The sequence below is a fragment of the Aythya ferina genome (assembly GCF_964211825.1).
Source record: "Aythya ferina genome assembly, chromosome: 14".
Lineage (NCBI taxonomy): Eukaryota > Metazoa > Chordata > Aves > Anseriformes > Anatidae > Aythya > Aythya ferina.
Genome location: NC_140312.1, coordinates 15184016 through 15206737, shown reverse-complemented (window position 1 = coordinate 15206737; position 22722 = coordinate 15184016). Strand labels below are relative to the sequence as shown.

The window sequence follows — 22722 nt, the reverse complement described above, 5'->3', positions numbered from 1 at the left end:
TGGGAGTTTTGTGGAGTGGGGTGGGGGGACATGAGATATGAGCCAGAATCACTTAGTTTTATATATCACATTCTCTGAGTACATAACCCAAGATGATATTCAGAATGCTAGGAATAGAAGTTCTTCACATCTGCTCCCTCTGCTGACTGGCTGAAATAGTAACTGATTTCCTTCTCTGAAGGAGTTAAGGGTTCCCAGTGTGATTACGGAGACGAGTGAGTGGAATTTGGAATTTCACATTTGGCTTAGGAAATATTTTTATGGTACATTAATAAATACTGACGAGTATATCTTATCCCTGATCATGACAGTGTATTAAATCGCACATGGCACAAAATACTTGAATACACAATAGATTCTGAAATGGTTTCTCCCTCCAACTAAACCACAGTTGGCATGAAAAGGATACAATACTGAGCATGGCTGGTAACAATAAGATAGATCTTTCATATTGCCATTTTGCTTGCATGTGCAGATACTTGCAACACAGTAGCCCTGAAGGATCTAGATATTCAACCACAAATGCTAAATGTGTAAAAACAATCATATGGCAACTCCACCCTCACATCAGTCACTGACCAAATTTCCTTTCTTGGACTTTGCTGAATCTTTCATTTCCTCCACACACTTAAATTCTCTGTGTCTATTATCTGTTACATGCACTGCGCTATAAAACTGTTGGCATCTTACCTTTATTTCAGCCCTTGCCTCCCTCTTGCCTGACACAGAAACAACAGACAAGCACATCTCAGTGAGTTTTCAGTGGAAAAGATGATTATATTAATGTCAGAAGCTGAAAAATCAGTAAATCTAGTTAGTATGTAAAATAAAGAAGAGGAAAGGATCATACTTACAGCAGCTGCAGAGACACAAGATCATCAAAAAGTCCCTGGGGAATCTCTGTGATCTTGTTTCCATAGAGCACTCTGAAAGATATGGGAAGACAAAATAAATCTTAAATAACAGACCAGTTTAGTGTCCTCCCGTCTCTGCATTATCACCTTTATTGATCTTGTGCACCATGCCCAGGATCTGTGGGCATTTCATTTAACTACTGATCTCATTTTCTTTTCAGAGAGCACATGGTATTAAATGAGTCGTTATGATTCAGGCTTCGTCTGGTGTTGGAAAGCATTTCTAATGTAGAAACTGGACATCATCCAAAAATTGTATCTAAAATATTTTTCATTCTGTCAAGGTTTTTTTTCACCTTTTTTAGAAGTATTTTAACCATTGAAAGGCACATTGCCTGACGCAAAAACAGCTCAGTGATAGTGAATTTAAAAGCCAAGAAGCACAAGCTAGTTGTAGATAAAATTCCATGTAACTGTCCCTCTTAAGATACAACAATTTGCATGAAATGTGACAGAGGCATCACTGGGTAAAATATTATGGCTTCACCAGCTGCTACTACAACTTCAGCTAGCTAATATACATAAAAAATAAAAATAGCCTGAACTGGGAATAATGATAGATTTTGGAAACTCAAAAATAATTTTAGGTATAGGTTGCTTATAAAAAAATTAATAAAGAACTACTAACACAAGAAGGAGTCACTGTAAAAGCTTCCATTTATTCAACCATAAATATATACTGATACCTACAATTCAGTTTTAAAATTCAAAGTATTTCATTTTTTAAAATGGAAAATAGCAGATATACTATCATCAGAAACTGAACTCGAAGTAAAACAGACAAAACTGGCAGTATAATAAAATGCGCTACCTAGGGATCAAAACAAAATCATGTACGACCAGAACACTTTAATTTCAATCATTTACTCATGTGATTTCTATAAGCTGGTAAAATTTGTAAAAACCAGAATTTGAGTTAGGAGCTGGTAAGAGAGAAGATGACTAGGCTCCCTCTGAAAATTTTATCCCGTACCTAAACATTTTAATAGACTTCAAACTGGGGTAAACAATATTTATTTAATTCTGAGCTCTGTATTGGACACGGTAAATGGTTATAAACCAGCCTAGTCATAAACGAAAGCTGTGCTGCTCGTGCTGAAGTGGTTCATTCCCTGACTTTTTAATGTGGAATAACATGCAATGAATCAAACAACCATGTGAGGCTTGTATGCTGGCTGAAATCCTGGTTTACCCCATCTTTCAACATTTAAATTATTATGGCGAGTTGAACACACTGAAAAACAAACACTTAGCATGATGGGCCATTTACAATACTCTCTGGCCTTCCCAGAATACGGCCACTTCAGTTTGCTCTTCATCAGTCATTGGAAGTATATCACCTCTGTGGGAGAGTTCCCAGATCAGCTCATTCCTGAGCATAAATACAATGAATCTAAATAAAACAACACAACTTAGATATGAAATTCTAAACTTGAAACTTCATTTTTCATGTTTTTTGCAGTTTAGAAGGATCTGAACTTCTACCCAAGAAACTAATGATCATAGCATTGTATTTTCTCTAAACAAACAAGATAATTTCTGTCTATTGCAGAATCAGGAAGCTGGTTTTTAATGTACTGTTACAGTTAATGGGTTTTGTGAGTAATGAACGCCAGTACCATTAAATTATTTTTCCTAATTTCATTTGAAAATAAAGTATGTAACAATAATAAATAAAATACATAAATAATAAGTACATAAATAATAATAATAACAACAACAATAACAATAACGATAACAATAATAATAATAAATAAAGTTAAAACATGAAGTTAGTGCCTACAGAATCTAGCATACTTCTATTTCAGTTTCCATTTTTTACAAACAGTATTTGTTTAGCAAGTGCATCACCTACACACAAAGTTTAGATGACAAGCTTCCTGAGGCTGCGCGAACATTTCAGTTCTGTGAAGTAGCAGGATAATCACAGCTGATCGGTAATGCATAATACTACAGAATAGAAGGAAGATTTCCGAACCTAACCTTTACGAATGCCTGTGGAAAGAAGGAAAAAATCCCACCACCACACTAAGGGTTATTATGGCAGTAGAGATAGTAAACACTGATGTAAAATAAAACCTTAGAGAAATCTCAATATTTGTACCTAGTTGTTAGTTATGGTACTACTAAATACAAATATCAAACTCTAACTCCAGTTGGTGCAATTTTTCATTTACTTAGTTAAAAGTAGGGAGGTCATAATGCTGAGTTCCACTGAATTTGAAACCTTGGATGTGTTTATACAGCCTGTTTATTATTTTGAACTAAATAAAACTCATTAAATGAACTTCTAAAATGAAATAAAGCTTCAAATTTTAGAAGCTATGAAAAGAAAATAAGCAGTTTCAAACCTAATTGGTCTTCTGTGCTTGTGGCACATTAGCATTCGAACAAATTAACAGCTAAACAAAAGTCAGTATGAGAGCTCAGGCACTTGTCTCTAATTCATATTCATGTTCAGCACTACACAGAGCCAAATTAGCTAATGCCACTGTCTGCCTGCCATGCCAGAGCTGAAGTCAAACGTTTGGTCCTACAGAAAGAAGCAAAGAGGAGGGGAGATGCATAATAGCTTGCATCTCAGTTGTTGAGTTACTTATTTCTATTTACTCTAATAGAAAGCATATAAACTTTTACTCTACTCAGAGCTCTCATTATTTCTATTTAAGATAGGAAAACATACTCGTCCCCACAGTTGTGAACAACGGGCAGGTCCTTGATTCAAGATGCTTTTGTTCTGAATGTACCAACTGCAGCACTCCAAGATTGTACTATGCAGTGAGTCAGCCTACCAAAAAGATCGGCCAGGTTAGGTACACCCCATTAGTGCAGCCACTGTCCTCTGTGTCCTGTCCTTCTGCCTATCTCAGAGGCAAACACTGCAATGTTTCTGGAACAGCAGCTTTGGGAGGGGACATGAGAGGGAAAAGAGGGGGGCTGCAAAAAACAAAAACAAACAAAAAAACCAGCACAAACCAAACCAACCAAACCAAACCAGACAAAACACTAACTTGATAAGGGCATATAGCAGGGAACTAATCCAGTCAGTTAAGAACTTCTATTTAAATCTCCAGTGCTCTTACCACCAGAGATAAATTTTAGAAGATTTGTTTAGGTTATTATGAGTTCTGAAAATGCACATACACTTGCATTCCTTGTGCATTTTGGTTATATTTAGCAGGATATGCAGGTTTATCAGCTGTTGCGCAAGCTTGGCATGGAAACGTAACTCTCCTATCCTTGAGCATCTGAAATTTAGACGCAAAATATTTTTATTAAAGCTGCATGAATAAAGTTAATATGTAACAGAAATCAGTTTAGTAACTGCTGTCAACAGACAATCAGTGAATCAGAATGACATTTATCAGAATGTTAAAAAAATACTAAAATGTTCATTCTGTGCTCCTGATTGTTGATTGCCTTCTCAACTTTGGTGGAAGATCAAATTAGCCACAGCTCTGACAAATGTCATTTACTATCAGGTGGAGAAGATAAAGCTCTAAACATGATGTGCTCTTTGGGGAAAAAAGTCAGCTATTCCTTAATTCTATATTCACAATGCTAAACTTGAAAGTAGGAAATAAAGGCTGAGCCAAAATAAATTGAGAGACTGTGAGATCTCCTTTTTCTTATCATTCCTTTCTATCTTTTCGCACTCCACCTGGAAGCATCCTTTACAATGGTGGAAACCAGTCTGAAGGGGGAAAACAGTCACAAAAATGTGTAAACACATCAGACTCGCCAGTGCATAAATGTTATTCTTGTCTTTTCCACAAGGCAGGTACATTTAATACTTAACGACCAGCATGGGGGATCCCTCACTGCATGTTTAACTCAAGCAAACTTCGCTCAGTTTTTTTGCAGGTGGCTTTTCTAACATCAGCAGGTTGCCGTTACGGCATAGGTGCAGCTGAGCCATGAGGGGGTCGTATTCTCAGTAGCATGCAGAGCCATCAGCTTGTCACTTCACAGCTAAATGCTTTCAGCATGGCCCCAAACCACAAACTGCTGTTCTTCAAAAGCACCTGGCAGATTGGCTCGCAACTCACAGCAGTTTTCAGGCTGCCATCAACCTTCCAAACCCTGGGAAGGCCAAAGCAGATGGAGTGCAGCCCCCTGGCTGCACTGCAAGCATCAGAGTGGGTGCCTGGAAGAAGCACCCTAGTTAGCTGAAGAGGCTGTGTTTGCTGAAAATCCAGTTATATTCAGCTTTTTACAAAAAGTGCTCTAAAAATGGGACTTTTTTTTTTTTTTTTTTTTTTTTTTTTCCCAGTTCAACTAGTTGCTTTCAATTAAGAGAACTGGGACAAGGAATGACTTGTAAACCTTTCTTTTACCGCTCATTAAATTAAAATGTGCAGTTCTGTGTGTAAGATAAGTTATGATGCTTGAGTTCCTATCTGGAATCTGTAGTGCCCAAACACTCACAGCTTCCCCAAGGATTACACTAAGACTTTTCCTCCCCCAGCTGCCTACTTGGACAGAGCCTGTGGGAGTTTATCATCACTGAGAGCTCCTCCGCAACAATTTCAGCTGCAATTGGCCAAAAGGTTCACATTTTATGCCAGGAAAGAGGAGGGGAGATTAGGATTTGGTAGGAAATTGTGCTGGCAGATACGTGTTTACTCAGAAAGCTGAAGTACAACACCTACTGCATTTTCAAAAAACTCACCCATCCCCTCTATAAAGTTACTATGGATCTGCAGTAAGAAAGGATATAAGCATATTAAAACCATAACAAGCCATTATGATTATTCACCCCAATTGTGGCATTGCACTTTTATATCCCAATATAAATTGTATCTATTCCAATACACCACTAACTATGAAATTTCCAATTCAAAATTAATTGTTACAATTAAATTTCAAGTTTTGCAGATTAATCCAACTGATGTTCTAAGTAGTTAAATATGAAGATTAAACAGTAGGAACTGTCACTGCATTGCTTCATCTAAAAGCTTGGACTACATCAGACAAAGGAGGCATTGCTTCATACCTAGCAACAAGTACGTTATCTCACGTGAGAAAGTATCTGAGAGCCCTTCAGCCTCAGGGTCTTGAAACGTAAAAGTCTCAGTCATTCTTCACAGTCCCTAGACATTCTGACCTCTTGGACAGTTTTGAACTTAAGGAATTTGCAGGCTTTACAAACACACAGCCTTTCATATGCACTTAAGCTTAGCATACCTTCTTCTAAGTGTCTGAAACAGTTATTGCTGTGCTGTCCTTATTTTACAGTTCCTTGGCATATCATACTTGCAAAGGTAGTTGTGACTTAGCTGCTTGGTTAAGTCCGACTCCAGAATACGGAGCTCTTTCCCTGGAAGTTAACTCAGAGCTGTTTTGGGGTATGAAAGCCCAAGACAGAATCCCTTACTCTAAACCATATGGTTTCCAGCTAACTGTTCCTTTATTTTGGCTTGGCTCACACATTCTTACTGAAGTGTCAAATTTTGACTTTATGCAATGTCTTTTTCAGTCCTCAAAATGCTTTTAACTTTCCTTCAGACTGTGAAAACAATCCTTGCTAGGAAGAATTATATTTCCCAAGCTGCATCCAATGGCACAGGCTCAATAAGAATTCACGTTTTCAAAAGAGGAGGAATTGATAGGGGTAAAAAACAGCAATAAATTTCTAATATCTGAAAGAAACTTAGACATGATTTTTTTTCCTGCACTATTTCATATTTCTTCATAACAAGTTAGGCTAAATAAATCACAGTAAAACTATCCAAAGCAATTTGTTACCTTAAAATAAGTTTGGCAGTTATCGCAATAGACAGTATTTTATTGCAGATTTCAAATCACCATGAATGACACCACATACATCACCCAGGAGATGATTGTCTGAACGGGGCTGCTGTATCAAAATCTAAGCAGTCTCTTGTCTTTGTGCCCAGACTGATCTCAGCTTTTAAATCGTTCACGAGCTTAATTCAGTACATGAACTAAAGCAACGGAATTCTCCCTCTGCGGTGATCTGAAATTTATTCATTCACAGTTTAACACACCGAAGGCTTAGACTATTTTGTCATATCACATAAAATGTCCCCAGATAGTCTGGATATGGCCTTCCAAATGTATACTTGTGGGAAGTTTACTGACCCTGAGAATAATGTTTATCTTTGATGCCATTAACAATAACCAAATGCAGATAGTATCCTCTTGCTGATATTGCAGACTGATTTGGAGTTGATTAAATGAAAAATTAGTTTACTTCGTGCAGCAGTCTTGAAACATGAAACTATCTATAACTCAGCTCCATGTCCTGCACTGAGTTATTAACTACCTCCACTCCAGCAAAGTGGAATTCTTAACCATGTAACCTGCAAATCAAATGCAATACAAATAGAGCATTTCTCAATCTTTTGCTTAAAATTAAGATAATGCATTCTTTTGCAATTGGTTGATTCTGTCATGCTCCTCAGTGCAATGATACTATTTGCTCCCATGTTTGTATGGAAAGAAGTATTAGACAGCAACACACAAGTCTTACAACACAAAAGCTGTGTAATATTAGCATGGCTCACTTGCAGCTGTGCTGCTTACTGTTTTTAAGATTTGAATTTTTCCAATGATTTGGTTCTCATCTTGCATATTTCATATGGTTCAAAATACTGCAGTATCACTACAGCTTACGGCCTTCAATGTATACCTCCTTGCATCTTCTCTTTGAGATGGATAAATATTTTCACTTTTTCAAGAAGGGGGATTTTGGTATAGAAGAAACAAAGGATATTTTTCTAACAGCTGCCATAGGAGCCACACAACAGAAATTTTTTCTCCTGAATCACACAGTAGCATCTTGAAGATGGAAGACATTCTTTTCTATGTCTGGATCTCAATAGCCTTACAGCAAGCACCACAGCTCTGTTCTCTCAAAACTAGACCACATCAGAGTCTGGATCTTCCTGTGCCTTCGGTTTTGTCCAGAAACAGGTTTGAAGTTTAGTTCATACCAAAAATATGCTAAGGATAAAAACCCTAGTGTCTAACTATTGGAAGAGAACTTCAGACATGGTAACAGAATTAAATCTGCAGAAAAGATGCATGGCTGACCTCAGAGCACAGCCAACATGGGACACAACGGGGCGGGGGTGGGAGGGAGGGAGTAAAAAGACAGAAGACTCTAGGAAGAATTAAAACATTCTTAAAGAAGAAGAAAAAAAATACATCTCCAAATGTTTCTAAGAAGAAATATGGAGTAGAAATTTATAATTCCAGAGAACTGTTGTACATATAAGGGAACAAAACCCAATGAAAAGTGGACACAGAGAGGTCCTGGTTCCTTACAAGAATAAGCTTGACTTTCTTTTGTTAAGTGCAGAAAAAACCCAAGGTAGAAATGGCTTTTAAAAATGTTAATATTTTGTGACCTGTTTGACTCCCATAGTTGGACTTCCTGATAGAGAAAATATATGGATTTAAAATAAGAACTTATGACCTTCTAGGACTTACTAGAACATGGATCATTTAGCATATTTAAAAGATTTAAGTTATATATATATTTTGGAGGAAGCCACTTCTGTAATAATATATTACAATTATTGAAACTATAATATGCCTTTTTTTTTTTCTTTCATCTCTGCCTAAGAACAATAGGCAGAGTACTCCAAGAAACAATTCTGCTTGGAAACACTAAACGAAGTTAACTTCAGAAAGTAGAGCAAGAACCCACTATATACAAGCCTCCACTAGTCAGCTAGACTAAAAATTTTGGCCATCTTCCAGACAAGCACTTTCACTCTCCTGGACCCATAGGGAGCATTGCAATTGCACGCAAGCAGGGACTAAAGGGAGGAGCTGAAAATGGGAATAATGCAGGAAAAAAAAAAAAGCAAGGATTGATTATAGGCAGTACAGCATTACCTTATTTTTAATGTAACAAAGTTGGTTACTTTCATTTGTCAATTAATATTTTCCCCTCCTTTACTCAGCAAGCTGAAAAATCTTGCTTTTAACTCAGCAAGCTGAAAAATCCAGTTGCTCTGTGCATGAATAAAACCTCAATGGTGTCTCATTAAAATGTATGCCACCGATCACATTTGACTTACATACACAAAAAAAAAACAAAAAAAGTTACTCTCAGCTGAGCTAAAGCATTGTATGCAGAGCATCATTCCTTCAGGGCATGCAGCTGACTAAAGTTATTGGGGCCTCAGGCTCAAAAACACCACTTAAAAGAGAAAACTCTAGTAAGCAAACTGTCTTTCTTCACTTCTACCTCCTTGTTCTTTCCCCTTTGGCAGTTTCACTTGGAGGGCTGGCACTTCAAAGGAGTCATCTACTCTTGCAATTGTCTTCCAGTAGCTGACAGAACTGGACTGGTGGCTATAGCAGAGATCAGATGAAAATGCAACTAGATCCTCTAGTTCTGTGAAGGGCTATGACAGAGTTAGGGGAGCTTTCTCCAGAGAAGCCCAGATCCTGCAGAACAGCAAATTACCTTCCTCCATGAACATATCTACAGCTCAGAAACTGAAACAACTAGTAAAGTGACTGTCGGGGAAGAACCTGCCAGAAGCCTATGTGAAAGAGCAGGGAACTAAACTACCTCTTTCCTATCAGCCACAAGGAGAACATTTGTAAGACCTACCTGCAATGAACAGCGAGAGTGAAGCCTTCCAAAAGAAAGTAAAAGCCAATGGCAAGCACAATGTCAGCATGCCTACAGCATGCCTACTGAAAGAGGTTAACAAATTCAAGGCTGGAGTTAATACTATCCTAGAAACCAGCCTGCCAAAGAGAATAGAAATGGACTGCTTGTTACAACAGCTCTGTTTCGCTGAGGTAGAAGGAAACTGAAGCAGAGACAAACACTGAACAAAGGCAAGACTATTCAGATGCAGTTTCCTTACTTTAGTCCTTACTCTGCTGCATCTCATCTCTCTGCCCTCCCTCTTCCTCCTTGTAACCTCCTTGTAATTGACTTCAGCACTCCTCTAACCACCAGGGTATAAACACTTAAACCAGTTTGACCTCATTTAATGAAAACACAGTTTTGGATGACCAGACAGAGAATATAGTCATTTCACTTGCTTCTGTGTGCAAGTTGTAAGTTTATAACTTCCTGCCCATTTTATACTCTCATTTCCTCTCTCTCCAATCTAATGTATTCTGTCCCACTCTTGGGGCCACCTGGGGGTATCTGAATTACTTGTAGCTAAACCTGAAGAACTTCTGATTTGGGAAGTCAACCCCAGTGGAAGTGTCTTGCCTGTCCAGCTTGCTCCTACCTGGCTTTGCCAAGATGAGAAAGCTGTAGCATTGCAGCACCAGCAGTAGTTTCATCCAATGCCAAAACTGTAGTGTTCAGTAAATGTCATTCTCTTACTGAATCATTTCCAGACAGCATTGAGGGATTTGATCATTTCCACAGTAGGTTGAATAAAAGTGCTCTAACTCTTTGACAAAGGCTAGCAACACTTAATATATATTTCTGGCATTCTCCCAGCTGGATTCCGGGCACAATGAAACGCCCATCCTTCTGCATCCTGCCTCAAAGTTTCCTGCAATACAAGTTTAATACCAAGCAGCCTTCTAATAGTAGATCTAGACAACAAGTTATATAGGTTGTCAGAACTACCCAGCATTCAGAGAATAACACTACGGTAGCTTTTAGAAATAAACTACAGCCTTAAAAACGATGGTCTGTTATATGAATGAGCCAAACGTTTTAAAACTGTCTTTAAAATTAATGGAGTTAAATATCAGCACAATTGAGTTTACCCTCTTGTCTCCACCTAGGCCTCTTTTCCAACACTCTGTTCTTGTTCGTTCTCCAAGTGCAGCTTCTGACCTTGTATTGCTCTGTTTCACCAACTAAAAGCTTCACTGTTTTAATAGTGCTGTGAATAGCTAGGTTGAAATATCACTGCATTTGAATTCAGCTTGGTATTACAAACAGTTTCTGTGCTCTATAAAGAGAAACGAGTGGTTGTCAAGAGATCCTACCTTCATTTTAGCTTCTGTATGAAGTAATATTTTAGTCCCTTTCCAGCTTAATAAAGTAGTAATTACAGCTAAGAAATATAACCTTTTTTCTTAAGAGCTCAGGTTTTTCCCTAGCTAGTTTGAAAAAAAACTGTAACAGAAAAAACACAAAAGTGCAATCTTGGTTCTGTACCCTGATTAATATCATCAAACACATTTGAGCTGTGATACGCTTTTTTCTGTGCCATGACGAGTTGGGGGGGCATGGATTAGCCTGCAGGTACACAAGTACAGTAGATGAATTAATGCACCTTGGGGGTGTTCAACTATTAAAAAAAAATCATAGAGATGTGCAAACAGTTCCTTCTCCTAGCCTTCATGATCAGTTTTTCATTTTCAAAAGATTAGATTCTTCATGCAAGTTGGCATTTGCTCACAGAAACATAAGTTCTCCCAGACAGCACATTATCATTTTTATTTCTCTTACATGCAAGCTCTCCCCAAATACTCATTCAGCTCTATTTTCTACTTACAATGAAATGAGAGATTTCAAGCCTTTGAATGCATCAGGTGCAATGTCAGATATTTGATTCTTGCTGATGTCTCTGTAAAGAGAAGAGGGGATTAAAAGAATATTTGTAAATTCAAATTTGATGAAAATAGTTTTGCTTGAATACTTTTATAACTGTGGTGTTTTGGAAGAATATACTTGGTACAAAAATGGAACTAAAAGACTATACTACCTCAGAGAAATTACAAACCACGTAAGAACACAGATATGCAAGTTCCAGGAACAATCAGAAAACATCAGTCAGTATGACAGGCTGAAGCCTCAACATGTTGCAGCTCTCCTGTTGATAATGTTATGAACAGTCAAACAAATAAAAGTTTTATGAAAAACTTTGAACAACAACAGTGAGGTAGCCGAATGAATAAAACCTATTGGTAAAACCATCTTAAGAACTATTAATAACATTGCGACTCTTTGCAAGCTCTCCCTCAGGCATGAGGGGCAGGCTGTACCAAAGTTCAAAGAATGTTTGAACGTTTAAATGTGGGGATGAAAGTCTAACTTAAAAACATAGATGACTGTATTTTGATTTTAAGTGAAATCATAGATAAGATGAGGAGAGGCACAGACACAGAGGCAGGTGCCCGTGTCACAGAGCTCAGCCCTGTACCAGTGATGTTTGGGTTGTAATGGCCTGGAGAAAAGAAACAGTACAAAAATCTGCCATGACCATGATCTGGTGCAGTAGGAGAGAAGAGGACTGATGCAGCAATGGCAGTGCTGCCCAGATTTTCAGATGCAAAGGAGAACACTAGAGCATTTGAAAGGACCCATGAACCTCTGAAGCCAGTGGCATTGTGGGGGGCAGTCAACATGTTGCTGCCTGCTGCTGGGAGCCCCAGTGAGACTCCACCAATATTCTAGCTATGATGGAAGTGGAATTCAGTTATACAATGCTGTAATTTGCTAGGGAAAGTGAGTTGCTGGTTTGAAAAACCAAAACAAATCAAAACAACTTTCAATTTTAATCACAACCAACCATGTATATAGAGATCAAATACAGACTGCACTTTTTTATTTTTTTTATATATGGAACCAAATTTACTAATGCTTGGGACACCGTTCAGAATTAGGTGCCTTATCACGACTGTCACTGCAAACCAATCGGTCTGTCAATCAGTACAGCTAGGTGCTTAGCTGGGGGCATAACTTTCAGCCACCTGGCTGCATTCACTGACAGTTGGTATCAGTAGTATCAAATCTTTTCATTGATGGCTGTGGCTGTAGTAATGCAATATTTCATAGTATACATCTTTTTTTTTTTTTTTTTTGTCTGCTGGGTTAAATGCTGACAATCCCAGATTGACACTAAATAAACATTCCTCAAAGAACTTGGTAATCAGAAAGTCAGTAGACTTTACACATGTTTTGAGGCATAAATTCTGCTGGAAAAAAAAAATCATTTAATTCCTCTGTTTTCAAATCTAGCTGCATAAAGGGGGATTTTCTTTGGTTCTTTTTTAAGGCTCATGAAACAACTGTTCTGCAACTTACTGGTGTTTTCTGTCTGAGCATCCTGCCTACAAGGAGAACATTTGGTGAAGGTTGCTTGTTCTTCAGCTCAGCTCACAGCAGCCAAGTCTGTGGCAGTGAAAATAGGTATGTGTATTTTTATACCTTTTGTTAAATCTGTTTAGACTGTCTGCTAGCATTTGATGGTTTTGGTCTAGTAATTCATATGTAAGCAGAAGTCTGGAGGGAATTTGTGCTATCTGTGTATTAGGGAATAGTAAAACTTATCACAAAGAAATGAAATCATGAGCTTGCTGACCAATGACGATCTGAAAGGGGTCATCTAGTTTTTGGAAACAAGTATTTCAGCACTATTTTATTGATTTGCTACATTTCAACATTTCCATCCTTTTTCTCTCCTGTGTCTGGATGCTAATGAGTGTATAACTAATGGTGTCTGAACATGCATAAATGCCATGCTGTGTGATGACTCTTACCTACTTCATGCAGATGCACTACAATCAGCATTAGAAGATAATTAGGCACATTATTTCCTTTCCATTAGAGCCCAAGCTCCACTGCTGTTGGAAAAGGAAGCTCCATCTCCTTCTGACTTGACTAAGGCAAAGGGATTCAATTATGTTGTACTTTTGTTCCCTTCCTTTAGTCCGCTGCTGGCCGGTAAGATCTTCCTAGTCTGTGCTTGATTTACATCACGACAAAGAGATAAGGGTTCTTCTAACCTGCACAACTAAGTCAATTTAAGCCTTACAGGGCTCATTTCCATAGTTTACGGTATTACTGAATCACTCAGAGGAATTGTGGCTCTTTAGCTGGAAATGTAATGAACTTATCAGGATTCCACCCAGGCAGGGAATACATTAGTCACATCACACTCGTCTCCCTGCAGCTCTGACAGTGCAGTGAAGATGATTTTCTTTCAAAAGGTTGTTTAACACACCTTGGAGCATGGCTGTGCTCTGTTACCAGTTAGGGATATAAATTGTTTTTTAACTTTGCAGCAAGGAAGGAAGGATACCCTATGAGTCACTGTATAACATATGACTGTATGGCAAAATACATTGGCTTAAATGTCTTTACTTTAAAAGGTTTTGAAACAAAACATTTATTTTTAGATGCAGCCAAATGCAAAACTATTAATAACACTGGATGAACAACCTCTTTGTTGACTAGCATTATTAGAAACACATTAGTTGATAATCTTTAATATTTTAAAGTGGACTATTCTTATTTGACAAGAGTACTCAGTAAAAATCCACGTCATGTAATGTTTTAGCTTTTAAAAGCTGCTTAACAGAAGTATCAACACCACAGAGCTACTGAGAAGACTGAAATCTCAGTGTGTTTTTGGCTAAGATATAGTAAAATGAATGTGACAACACAAAATGTCATTACAAGCACTAGAGTTAGAGAGGTACAGCCACATCTTTCAATGTGTGTTAGTCTTGTGCTACAAACTCGTTCGTTTAAAGCCTCAGAAAAGCAAAGACAAAATGTGAGGGAACGACATAAACTTTGGTACTGTGAGGTTAGAAGTTACTGAACTACAGTACAAGCACAACAGGTGATATGCAAATATATTTTAGAAGGCATGTCTGGGCTAGGTTGGGATGCACCTCAATCAAGCCCACAAAACCTCTACTAGAGGCCCTGGGTTATTGAGCAGAGAGCAGGAGTTGTAACGTTCCCTTCAAATCAGGGGAACCATCATTCTGGATTATGCAATTCAACTGTGTGTTTGAATCCTACAGGTGCCACATCTGCATTCTGAGACTGGTACATTTAGCTTCATTAAATTTATTGTGTGAGAAGATGTGAGAAATTATGAGAAGTCCACGACACACAAAAGATTTCAACTCTTCACCCTGGAAGTTCCTAAAGAGACATTCTAAATAACTATAGCTAGCTGCAAATATAAAGTTAAATTAATATACACACATCTACAACCATCTCGATTTATTAAGTCATGTGAAGATTATACTGGACAAGTGGCTCTTACCTATAAACCAGTGCCAGTTATCTAATTATTTAAGAAAAAGAAATGGCATCATCTTGCAGGAAATACTCGGTGAATAATCAAAATACTGAGACTGCTGCAAGTGAGCAGTCTGTATCCCTACCATTCTACCATATGTACTCACAAGAAGGAGTAGAACACAATAATATGATTCACAATGTTGTGTTAATATTACCCTCTGAGTTCTATCAAAATATTATCTATAATAAGAAGAAAAACAAAGTTATTCATTTGCACTCTGGGTACAAACAAAATCAATAAACTTCTTGCTATTACACCACTCATTGAAATTACCGTGAAAGAAATTAAGAAAGCATAAAGACTTCAGTGATACCAAGCATGTCTTGCTATTACCTAAATGGGAAAGAATGAATAATTCTTTTCTTTTAAGGGGTAATTTCTTGACCAAAGGATGGTCTTGTGTTAATAATGCTGGGATTCTTGCACACAGAAAAGATAATGTCCGTTATCTCTTCGAATCACTGATCAACCGTATTTAATTAAACTTCATGTACAATGTAATGCCTGGTTTAGAGCCTGTGTCCAGCAGCAATAAAAGTTCAACAAGGAGACAGGTCAATAACCAAGTGGCAAAACACCATGTCTGTTATGGGACATTCTGCAGCCTAACTATCTATCCCAAGTTCTTCCGGAAAACACTGCTATGTTAATTAAGCGTTGATAGAGATCATCTGGAATGATAACTTCTTATTTAACTATGAGTTCAGATCTCATTGATTATGCCAATAATAATTTGGAAAGCTGTTAACACAACTTGCTAACAGAATCCTACTCTTATATTCCAATATTAATCATTTCACATAACTGGCACACTGGTTTGGAGAAGCAAGTCAAATTAAACTTTTTTTTTTTTTTTTTGTCAAGTCCCATAAAGCTAGAGTCCACAAATCATGAAAAATGAAACAACAGTAAAACATTGCTGAAATCTAAAATTAGTTATACCTCAGAAAGAACTCAAATAGTGACTTTAATTATGGAAAAATTACAAGTTAGGTCACTGAAAAGGGATCCATCATTTTTCAATGAAATTACTATCTTGCTATCTAATACAGTACTTCTTTAAAAATACATACAGCTATATTGAAAGTAAGACAGAAGAATAGAGACTCTAAGATTGATGATTTGACCAGTTAAATATTAAGATCCATTTTTACAGCTCTTCAGCTTTAGGAATTTGATAACTCTGGACTGGCAAACACAATAATTTCACTCTCAAATACAATGTTACAGCGCAGGCTCATTTCAGTTTCCAAAAGCATTACCTATCTGATGATTCAGTAGCCTTTTGTCAAATGAGTTGACAGTTTCTTAATTCCAGTAAGTATTGTACACATTGGAAAACAACAACTGTAAAAGGAACCTTTTTTTTTTTTTTTTTTTTTATTTTATTTTTTTTTATTTCAGCCTCAGCACTGAGTACACTGTTTGAATGACTTCTGGAAGTTAATGATCCACTGGTACCCATCAAAATCTTGATAGGACGGTGAAGCAGGAGTAACTTGTTTTACCATTGTCTGTATTATAGTTCTGCTGTCACAATATCTCTCATGTTATAGTTCTACTGTCACAATGCTTCTTATATATCACTTAAAAACAAAAAGCAAGACCAAAGAGAATACCCAGGTTATCTGCATGAGAGTGCTGCTACAAATCAAAATTATCTTTTTTTTTTTTTTTTTTTAAATCCAATCAGACAACACAAGAACTAATAAGGGAAGAATTGTCTGTATATCTACTGGTAATTAAGAAATGAAAAAAACGAGCTCCAGCAAGCTTCACTGTTTTCTTGTAAACAATCAAGCAATTGAATGCACTACAAAAGTCCTAACCACTCTGCAAGAACACGTACTCCTGCTAAAACTTGGGTCAGCTAAATGGAGTGTTCTGAACAGAAACCAGAATGAATGAGAGAAAAATAAAGAACTTAAAATCTTTTCTGAGGAAGCAGATTTCTCTGAACAGACTAACAGCTAATTAGCTCACATAATTTATAACAGAAAGTGAATTTAACCATTATAAAGGATTTCATGCACTGGTAGGCATCCTGAACCAAATTCCATTGTTGCTTACACTTTGAAGAGATTATTTGTGCAATCCCCAGTGATTTCAACATAGAAATTGCCAATATGTTTCTAAATGCTGAACTTGAAGCTAGAAGATTCAAGATTGCTCTTGTATGTTGGCCTTATCAGTAAGACTTACATTCTCTTTAGTTTCTTGTACTGGGTAAAAGCTCCAGGGGGGATGATTTTGATGAGGTTTTGTTCCAAACGTCTGAAAACAAACAAACAAAAAAGTAATATACATGTTAAATGCACAAATGTAGGACAGGAATTACATTAAAAATTACAACTTTTTTTTTTTTCTTTTTGTACAAGTATAAAGCTATTTATAGAGGTTTATATGTGAAAGAGATTTTTCTTTTGAAAGGCACTAAATAGGAAAAATACTGAGGAAATAACTTTCCTTAGAAAAGAAATTCATCTCATTGATTACATTAAACCTGTACATAAAAAAGCCACAAGCTATAGAAATTGCATCTTTAAAGTTCATGAAATTAAAAAAACAAACAAACAAACAAACAAACAAACTTAGGTGTATTGTATTACTACTTAGTCAAAATTAAGGTAGAAAATACAGAAGCTTCCCCTGACCAGCTGCTGCAAATAGTAGGCAGCTATCCAAACTGCAAGCTATGCTATTTGTGACAGCTTAATGAGCAGATTAATAATACTACCAGAGTGACTCAGGAGCAACAATCTGTGGGAACATGCTGAAATTCCTTCCCTGTATCCACCACTTGCATTAATAATACTTCTGCAAGACAATGTGGAATGCACAGCAGTATAAATGCAGATTTTTAATTTTGAGAGGGACAGAGGAAAAAGGACCGTGTCTTCCGATTTTAACTAACAAATACTGGAAGTGTTCTAAAATATAGCCCAGCCTAAATGAAAATGCTACTATTCTCATTTCTGAGATATGATTTGAAAGAAATATTCTTTACAGAGTAGCATAAATACTGATATCAGTAACAAAATGTAAGCAGCTTTAAGATACCACATCCAGTAACCACTGAGATTCATTTCTGTGCCTTCACAAAAACATTTTCAAGCCTTTGACAGCGAGATCCCCAAATACCTGCTCAAAAGTCTGTCTTCTCCTCAAATGAACCCTAAATATTCATCTCAATTAGAAATGTAAAACTGGACCCCCCTACAACAAATTCTAATGTCTATGGCAGCTAAAATTCTACAATCACACTTGGAATTGAAAGGAAAATTTGATTTTACCTAGCTCTTACTAAAAGTTGTGTATTTTTCTTTTCCAAAAATGTGATACAAACAAACAGTTACAATAACAAAAATCTGTGGTTGGAAATGGTTTAGAATTGAAATGCAAAAACAGACTGGAATGAAGGAATGAATCACTCTACGCATTTAGAGCTGCTGCAGCAGTGCAGAGGAGAGAAAAATGTTAAAAAACAGGAATGGAGATAAAATGAGATGCAGAAAGAAGTAAATCATGGTTTTTAAAGGACTTCGGAAGAATGCAGGGAAAATGTGCACAGCCCATCAGCCCTCTACTGCACAGCGTATCCTTCAGTTGATCTGTGCTTTCAATAGGCAAAAGAAAAGTCCCCTTGAAAATAAGATACTTTACCAGCTCAGTTATACTCCAAGAAGCTACTTAAATCATGAATATAGTGATACTCATACAGTCAATTTGCACAGCCTTTTTTCTTTTTCTTTTTATTTCTGTAGTACTCTACTGCAAAGGTTGTGAGCAGGGTTAATTCTATTCCTTGTTTTGCGATTCGAATTAGTTTCTGAGACTTCCCTACCAGTTGGTCTAAATATAACATGCATCATTCCTGGCAAGTCCACAGTGAAATGCAAATTGCTGAAAGCTTCAGCACACTACTATTATTGGGTGTTTGTCACCAGAATTAGCAGTACACATACTCTTCCCATAAAGGCTTTTTGTCAGCCTGCCAGTTTGGTGTTTAACTCCTCCCAAGTCTTTCTATGTAGACACTTCTAGGAACAAAAGAGGGCCCAGCTCGTCAGATTCCTTGCCTCATGGATGGAAACTGGGGGTTCACACACTGCATACAGGCGCAGAGCAGTCCTTGCAGTGACAAAGTACAGTGGCAGAGGGAAACATGGCTCCATTTTATCACTGCTCAAAATTCCAAGGAAATTTCAGTCACTCAGAAGTAGAAATACACCCAGAAATAACCCCATGATGGGCAAAAAAGTCAAAATCGGAATAGTCACAGCCCAAGCAATAAAGGAGATTTCTAGAAATAGTGGAGAGGAATACTGAAGAAGTGCTGTTTCACAGAGCTCCCTGGATGACTTCTTCATCCTTTCCTATACCATTTGCAGCAGATGGCCTGTATACAAATAGACATACTCTTGTCTTCTGCTGCTAGATTTTCACCTTATCGCCTTATTTTTTTTTTTTTTTTGTATGAAGTTCTTCATAAAAGAAGAACTAAAGACTCCACATAATACATGATTTTAGGGCACTACATTTTGCAGCTGCTACCGCAAGGGCAACAAGAAGTTGGACAGAGCTTCTGTCATCAGGGCATGTTCTCAGGTGGATTCCCACTGGGAACAAAATGCAGCTGACCTTGAAGCCTTAAATAAAGTGCAGCATTACATAAACAGGTACTTAAAAAGTATGAATCACTAGTCTGACTTCAGTTTATTTTTTCATAAATGCATGTATAGACTGAAACACATAAGCTGAAAAACACGACGCAGTTACACAAATAATACAGTAGAAAACACATTTTTTGTATTAATACTTGGAGCTGTCTGTGCTCATAAATGACATGTGAAGGCCAGTACAGGATTAACAACCTCTAGGAAACACTAGGTTTTGCCTGAAGGGGTGTTGGCAATTTCAAGTTGATGAAGACTTAATTATAAACCAACGTTATTCATGCTGTAATGGGTAACATTGCTGCTAGAGGTGCCATCTTTCAAATAAAGTAAAAACAGACTTCTTACCAAGTCTTGTCATTTTTTTAAAGTGAAAGGCTAGTCCAAATTTCACAGCTACATTTTATTTCAGAGAGAACTATCTAGTTTACCTACAAAAAGAGCTGTGCAAACTTCATTTTTCATTGTCTACACCTACATGTTATGAAGTGCTGTCATACAAAAACAACCTGTGCTAGTGCAAAGCAGCAAGCTGATTTTTTGTGTGCATCACTGGAATACTATAAATACTATAACTTGTAATACTATAAATTAGGTTTACAACACATTTGAGAGCTTTGTACAGGAGATAAAGTCCTAAAAGTGTAAACTTTGATCATTTGAACTACTGTCTGCCACATTAAAGATTTCTTACAACTCAATAAAAATTTTCCTTGATTTTCCTCTGGTATTTCATAATAAGATTCATTTAAAACACTCCAAGAGTAGAATTCACAAAACTGATAAAATAAATGGGCCACGTTCAAACCTCTTGGGCTTTTGTTCCTCCTTCCAGTTACCCATTTCACTGTGCCATGTTGCCTGCTGGCAGCTGTATCGTTTCAATGAATTGAAGCATATCTCCCCCCTTCTGACATACTGCAATGCTGTCTGACTCTCGATGCTTTATTTTATTGGCTTTGACAACAACGTCAAAGGACAAGAACAATTTCCTTTCTCCTCTCTAATATATTATCAGAGATTGGAAAGTATGCGGACCCAGTGGATTCAGATACATTTTTCTTGTAATAACATGATGCTAGACAGGATAAAGTATTCCTTCTTCCCACTCTTTTTAAATAACTTCGCAGCAATGAGAGCAAAAAGTAAACACATCGGAAAAAAAGGGGGGGAGAGGGGGAACTATGCAGTTAAATATGACAAATGATCCCAGAGCAAAGAATAAGCACTCAAATTCCCATGCTAATCCATCTCAGAGTTCACTAAGGTGCAAATCTTTTCATCACCTCCTCATCTGGCGCCTGTACTGCTCACACCCAGGATGGCAAAACACAAAGGTTAAAAAATTCTCCCTAGGCAGCCTTTGCAGAGCCGGCTCACGCTCTGGGGGATGACGGAGCCATTTGTCTTGAAGAGTGATTCCCCCTGCAGAGTGGGGGAGACAGCCGTATTAATTTGGGGCCTTAACTATCTCTCTTTCAATGAGGGAAAGAAAGAATTTGTTACTTGGGTCTCTAATGGAGCAGTTTGCTAGCAATTTTCCCATTTCAAACACCGTCTCAGCTGCTAATGTGTAATGTTTTGTCAAGCTTGCCTACCCATAACATAGACAAATCACTAGCTTGGAGAAAAGGAGAGAGGGAGTGAAGCATCAGTACTGATAATTCTTAGCTGTCACATGAATAGAGCCTACAAATGAGACGTCCATGCTCTATTAACAGTGCCACCGAGCTCTTGCCTGAGATGTGTCAGAGAAGTCCCTCTGCACTGGGCAGTCATGAGCTTCCCTGCTGGGAGACAGAGCATGAGTGAATGAGCCAGACTGCTCCCTGGATCACGTCGCTCCGCTCCCCGTGCTGGGGCTCTTCAGGCCGGCATCACTCGGGCAGCCAATAACTGAAAGCAGTCGCCAGGAGAGAGAAAGCCTAAGGTCAGGTTAGTGCAGCAGTAACCTGTAGCACACACTTCTGGCAGGATGCACGCAACCTCTGGGAAGGATGGGACACTTGCTTTGCTCCTGCCTATAAGCAGGGAGCCAGTAAAGGACCACTGGGGGGAAGTAACCCACATGTACATCACAGCCCAAGGACAGGCTTCCTTTAGAAAGGATGAAACTTCTCGAGCATGCAACAATCAGAAAAGAGCCTGTTTGTCCTTGCCAGGGAGGGAGAACAACTGGATTATAGAAGCTGCTTGGACTGTTACTTTCCATTTATCTCATATTTTTGACTTACATATCTTATCATACATTTTGCACTCTAATGACGAAAATTTCACAAATGTATTTTCAGTATTTAAGAGAAAAAGATCACTCTTAAATCTGGTTGTCTTGGGGCTAGAGCCAAATTCTGCCCTGAATCTTTTCTTGCCTCTCCATCCACAGCAGGTTCAGGTAGCTGCACTGTGGTATTTACCCAAAGGCAGCACTGCACAGGAGAGAGCCTCGCTGGGTAGGAAGGAATCCTGTACTGCAGTGGCACTGTCAGCACCTGTGGCTTATCCTGCAATGAAGAATGCAGAAGTCACACTGCCCTTTACACTGCAGCACTGTGCAGGGCACTTCCTGCAAAGCAGGAGGCAGAAGACCTGTAGACCCATTGCTTTACAAAGTGTTTATGGACCTACACTACCAAGAAACAGCTTTTTTTGTGACTCTGTCTCACCCCTCAGCTCTCTGACAGGTAGAAGACATAGTGCTTTGGGAGGGAAGGACATTCAGCATTTTAAATATCTCAACACTTACTGCTCGTTTTAACTAACAGACAGTTAAAACCTTTAGTCTGTACCCTAGCCAAAGACTCTACCACCACTATAAAAACCCTAAACACATGTGGTTCTCCAAGACTTTTACACTGCTACCTTTCATCATAGTGCCTGAATGACTTCCAAATAAAATTAATAATATGTATTATAACTCCTTCTCTCACTGAGCCTGCCTCTCTGCCTTAGGAACTGGAGAACTGAGAGCCAGTAAACTGTCTGCCTATATTAATACAAGGTGACAACTAGAGTTTCCCTTCACATTCTGATATTTGGGGTTGATTTTCAGGGCCTAGCTGTCAAGCTCATCCTGTAGTTTTAAAAGGACTGCTTCTTAACTATTCACCTAACTCAGGG

The 22722-nt window shown here is 37.9% G+C and overlaps 1 protein-coding gene across 3 annotated transcripts in view; it reads right to left on the bottom strand.

Moving 5' to 3' along the window:
* The window catches only part of SLIT3 (slit guidance ligand 3), a 515559-nt gene that overhangs the window by 151202 nt on the left and 341635 nt on the right, over positions 1–22722 (bottom strand). For all 3 annotated transcript variants that reach the window (XM_084535767.1, XM_084535765.1, XM_084535766.1), the window contains 3 exons: positions 17132–17203; positions 11381–11452; positions 855–926 (listed from right to left, as the gene is read on the bottom strand). In XM_084535767.1, the coding sequence (XP_084391893.1) occupies positions 855–926; positions 11381–11452; positions 17132–17203 (216 nt within the window). The remainder of the gene's footprint in view (positions 1–854; positions 927–11380; positions 11453–17131; positions 17204–22722) is intronic.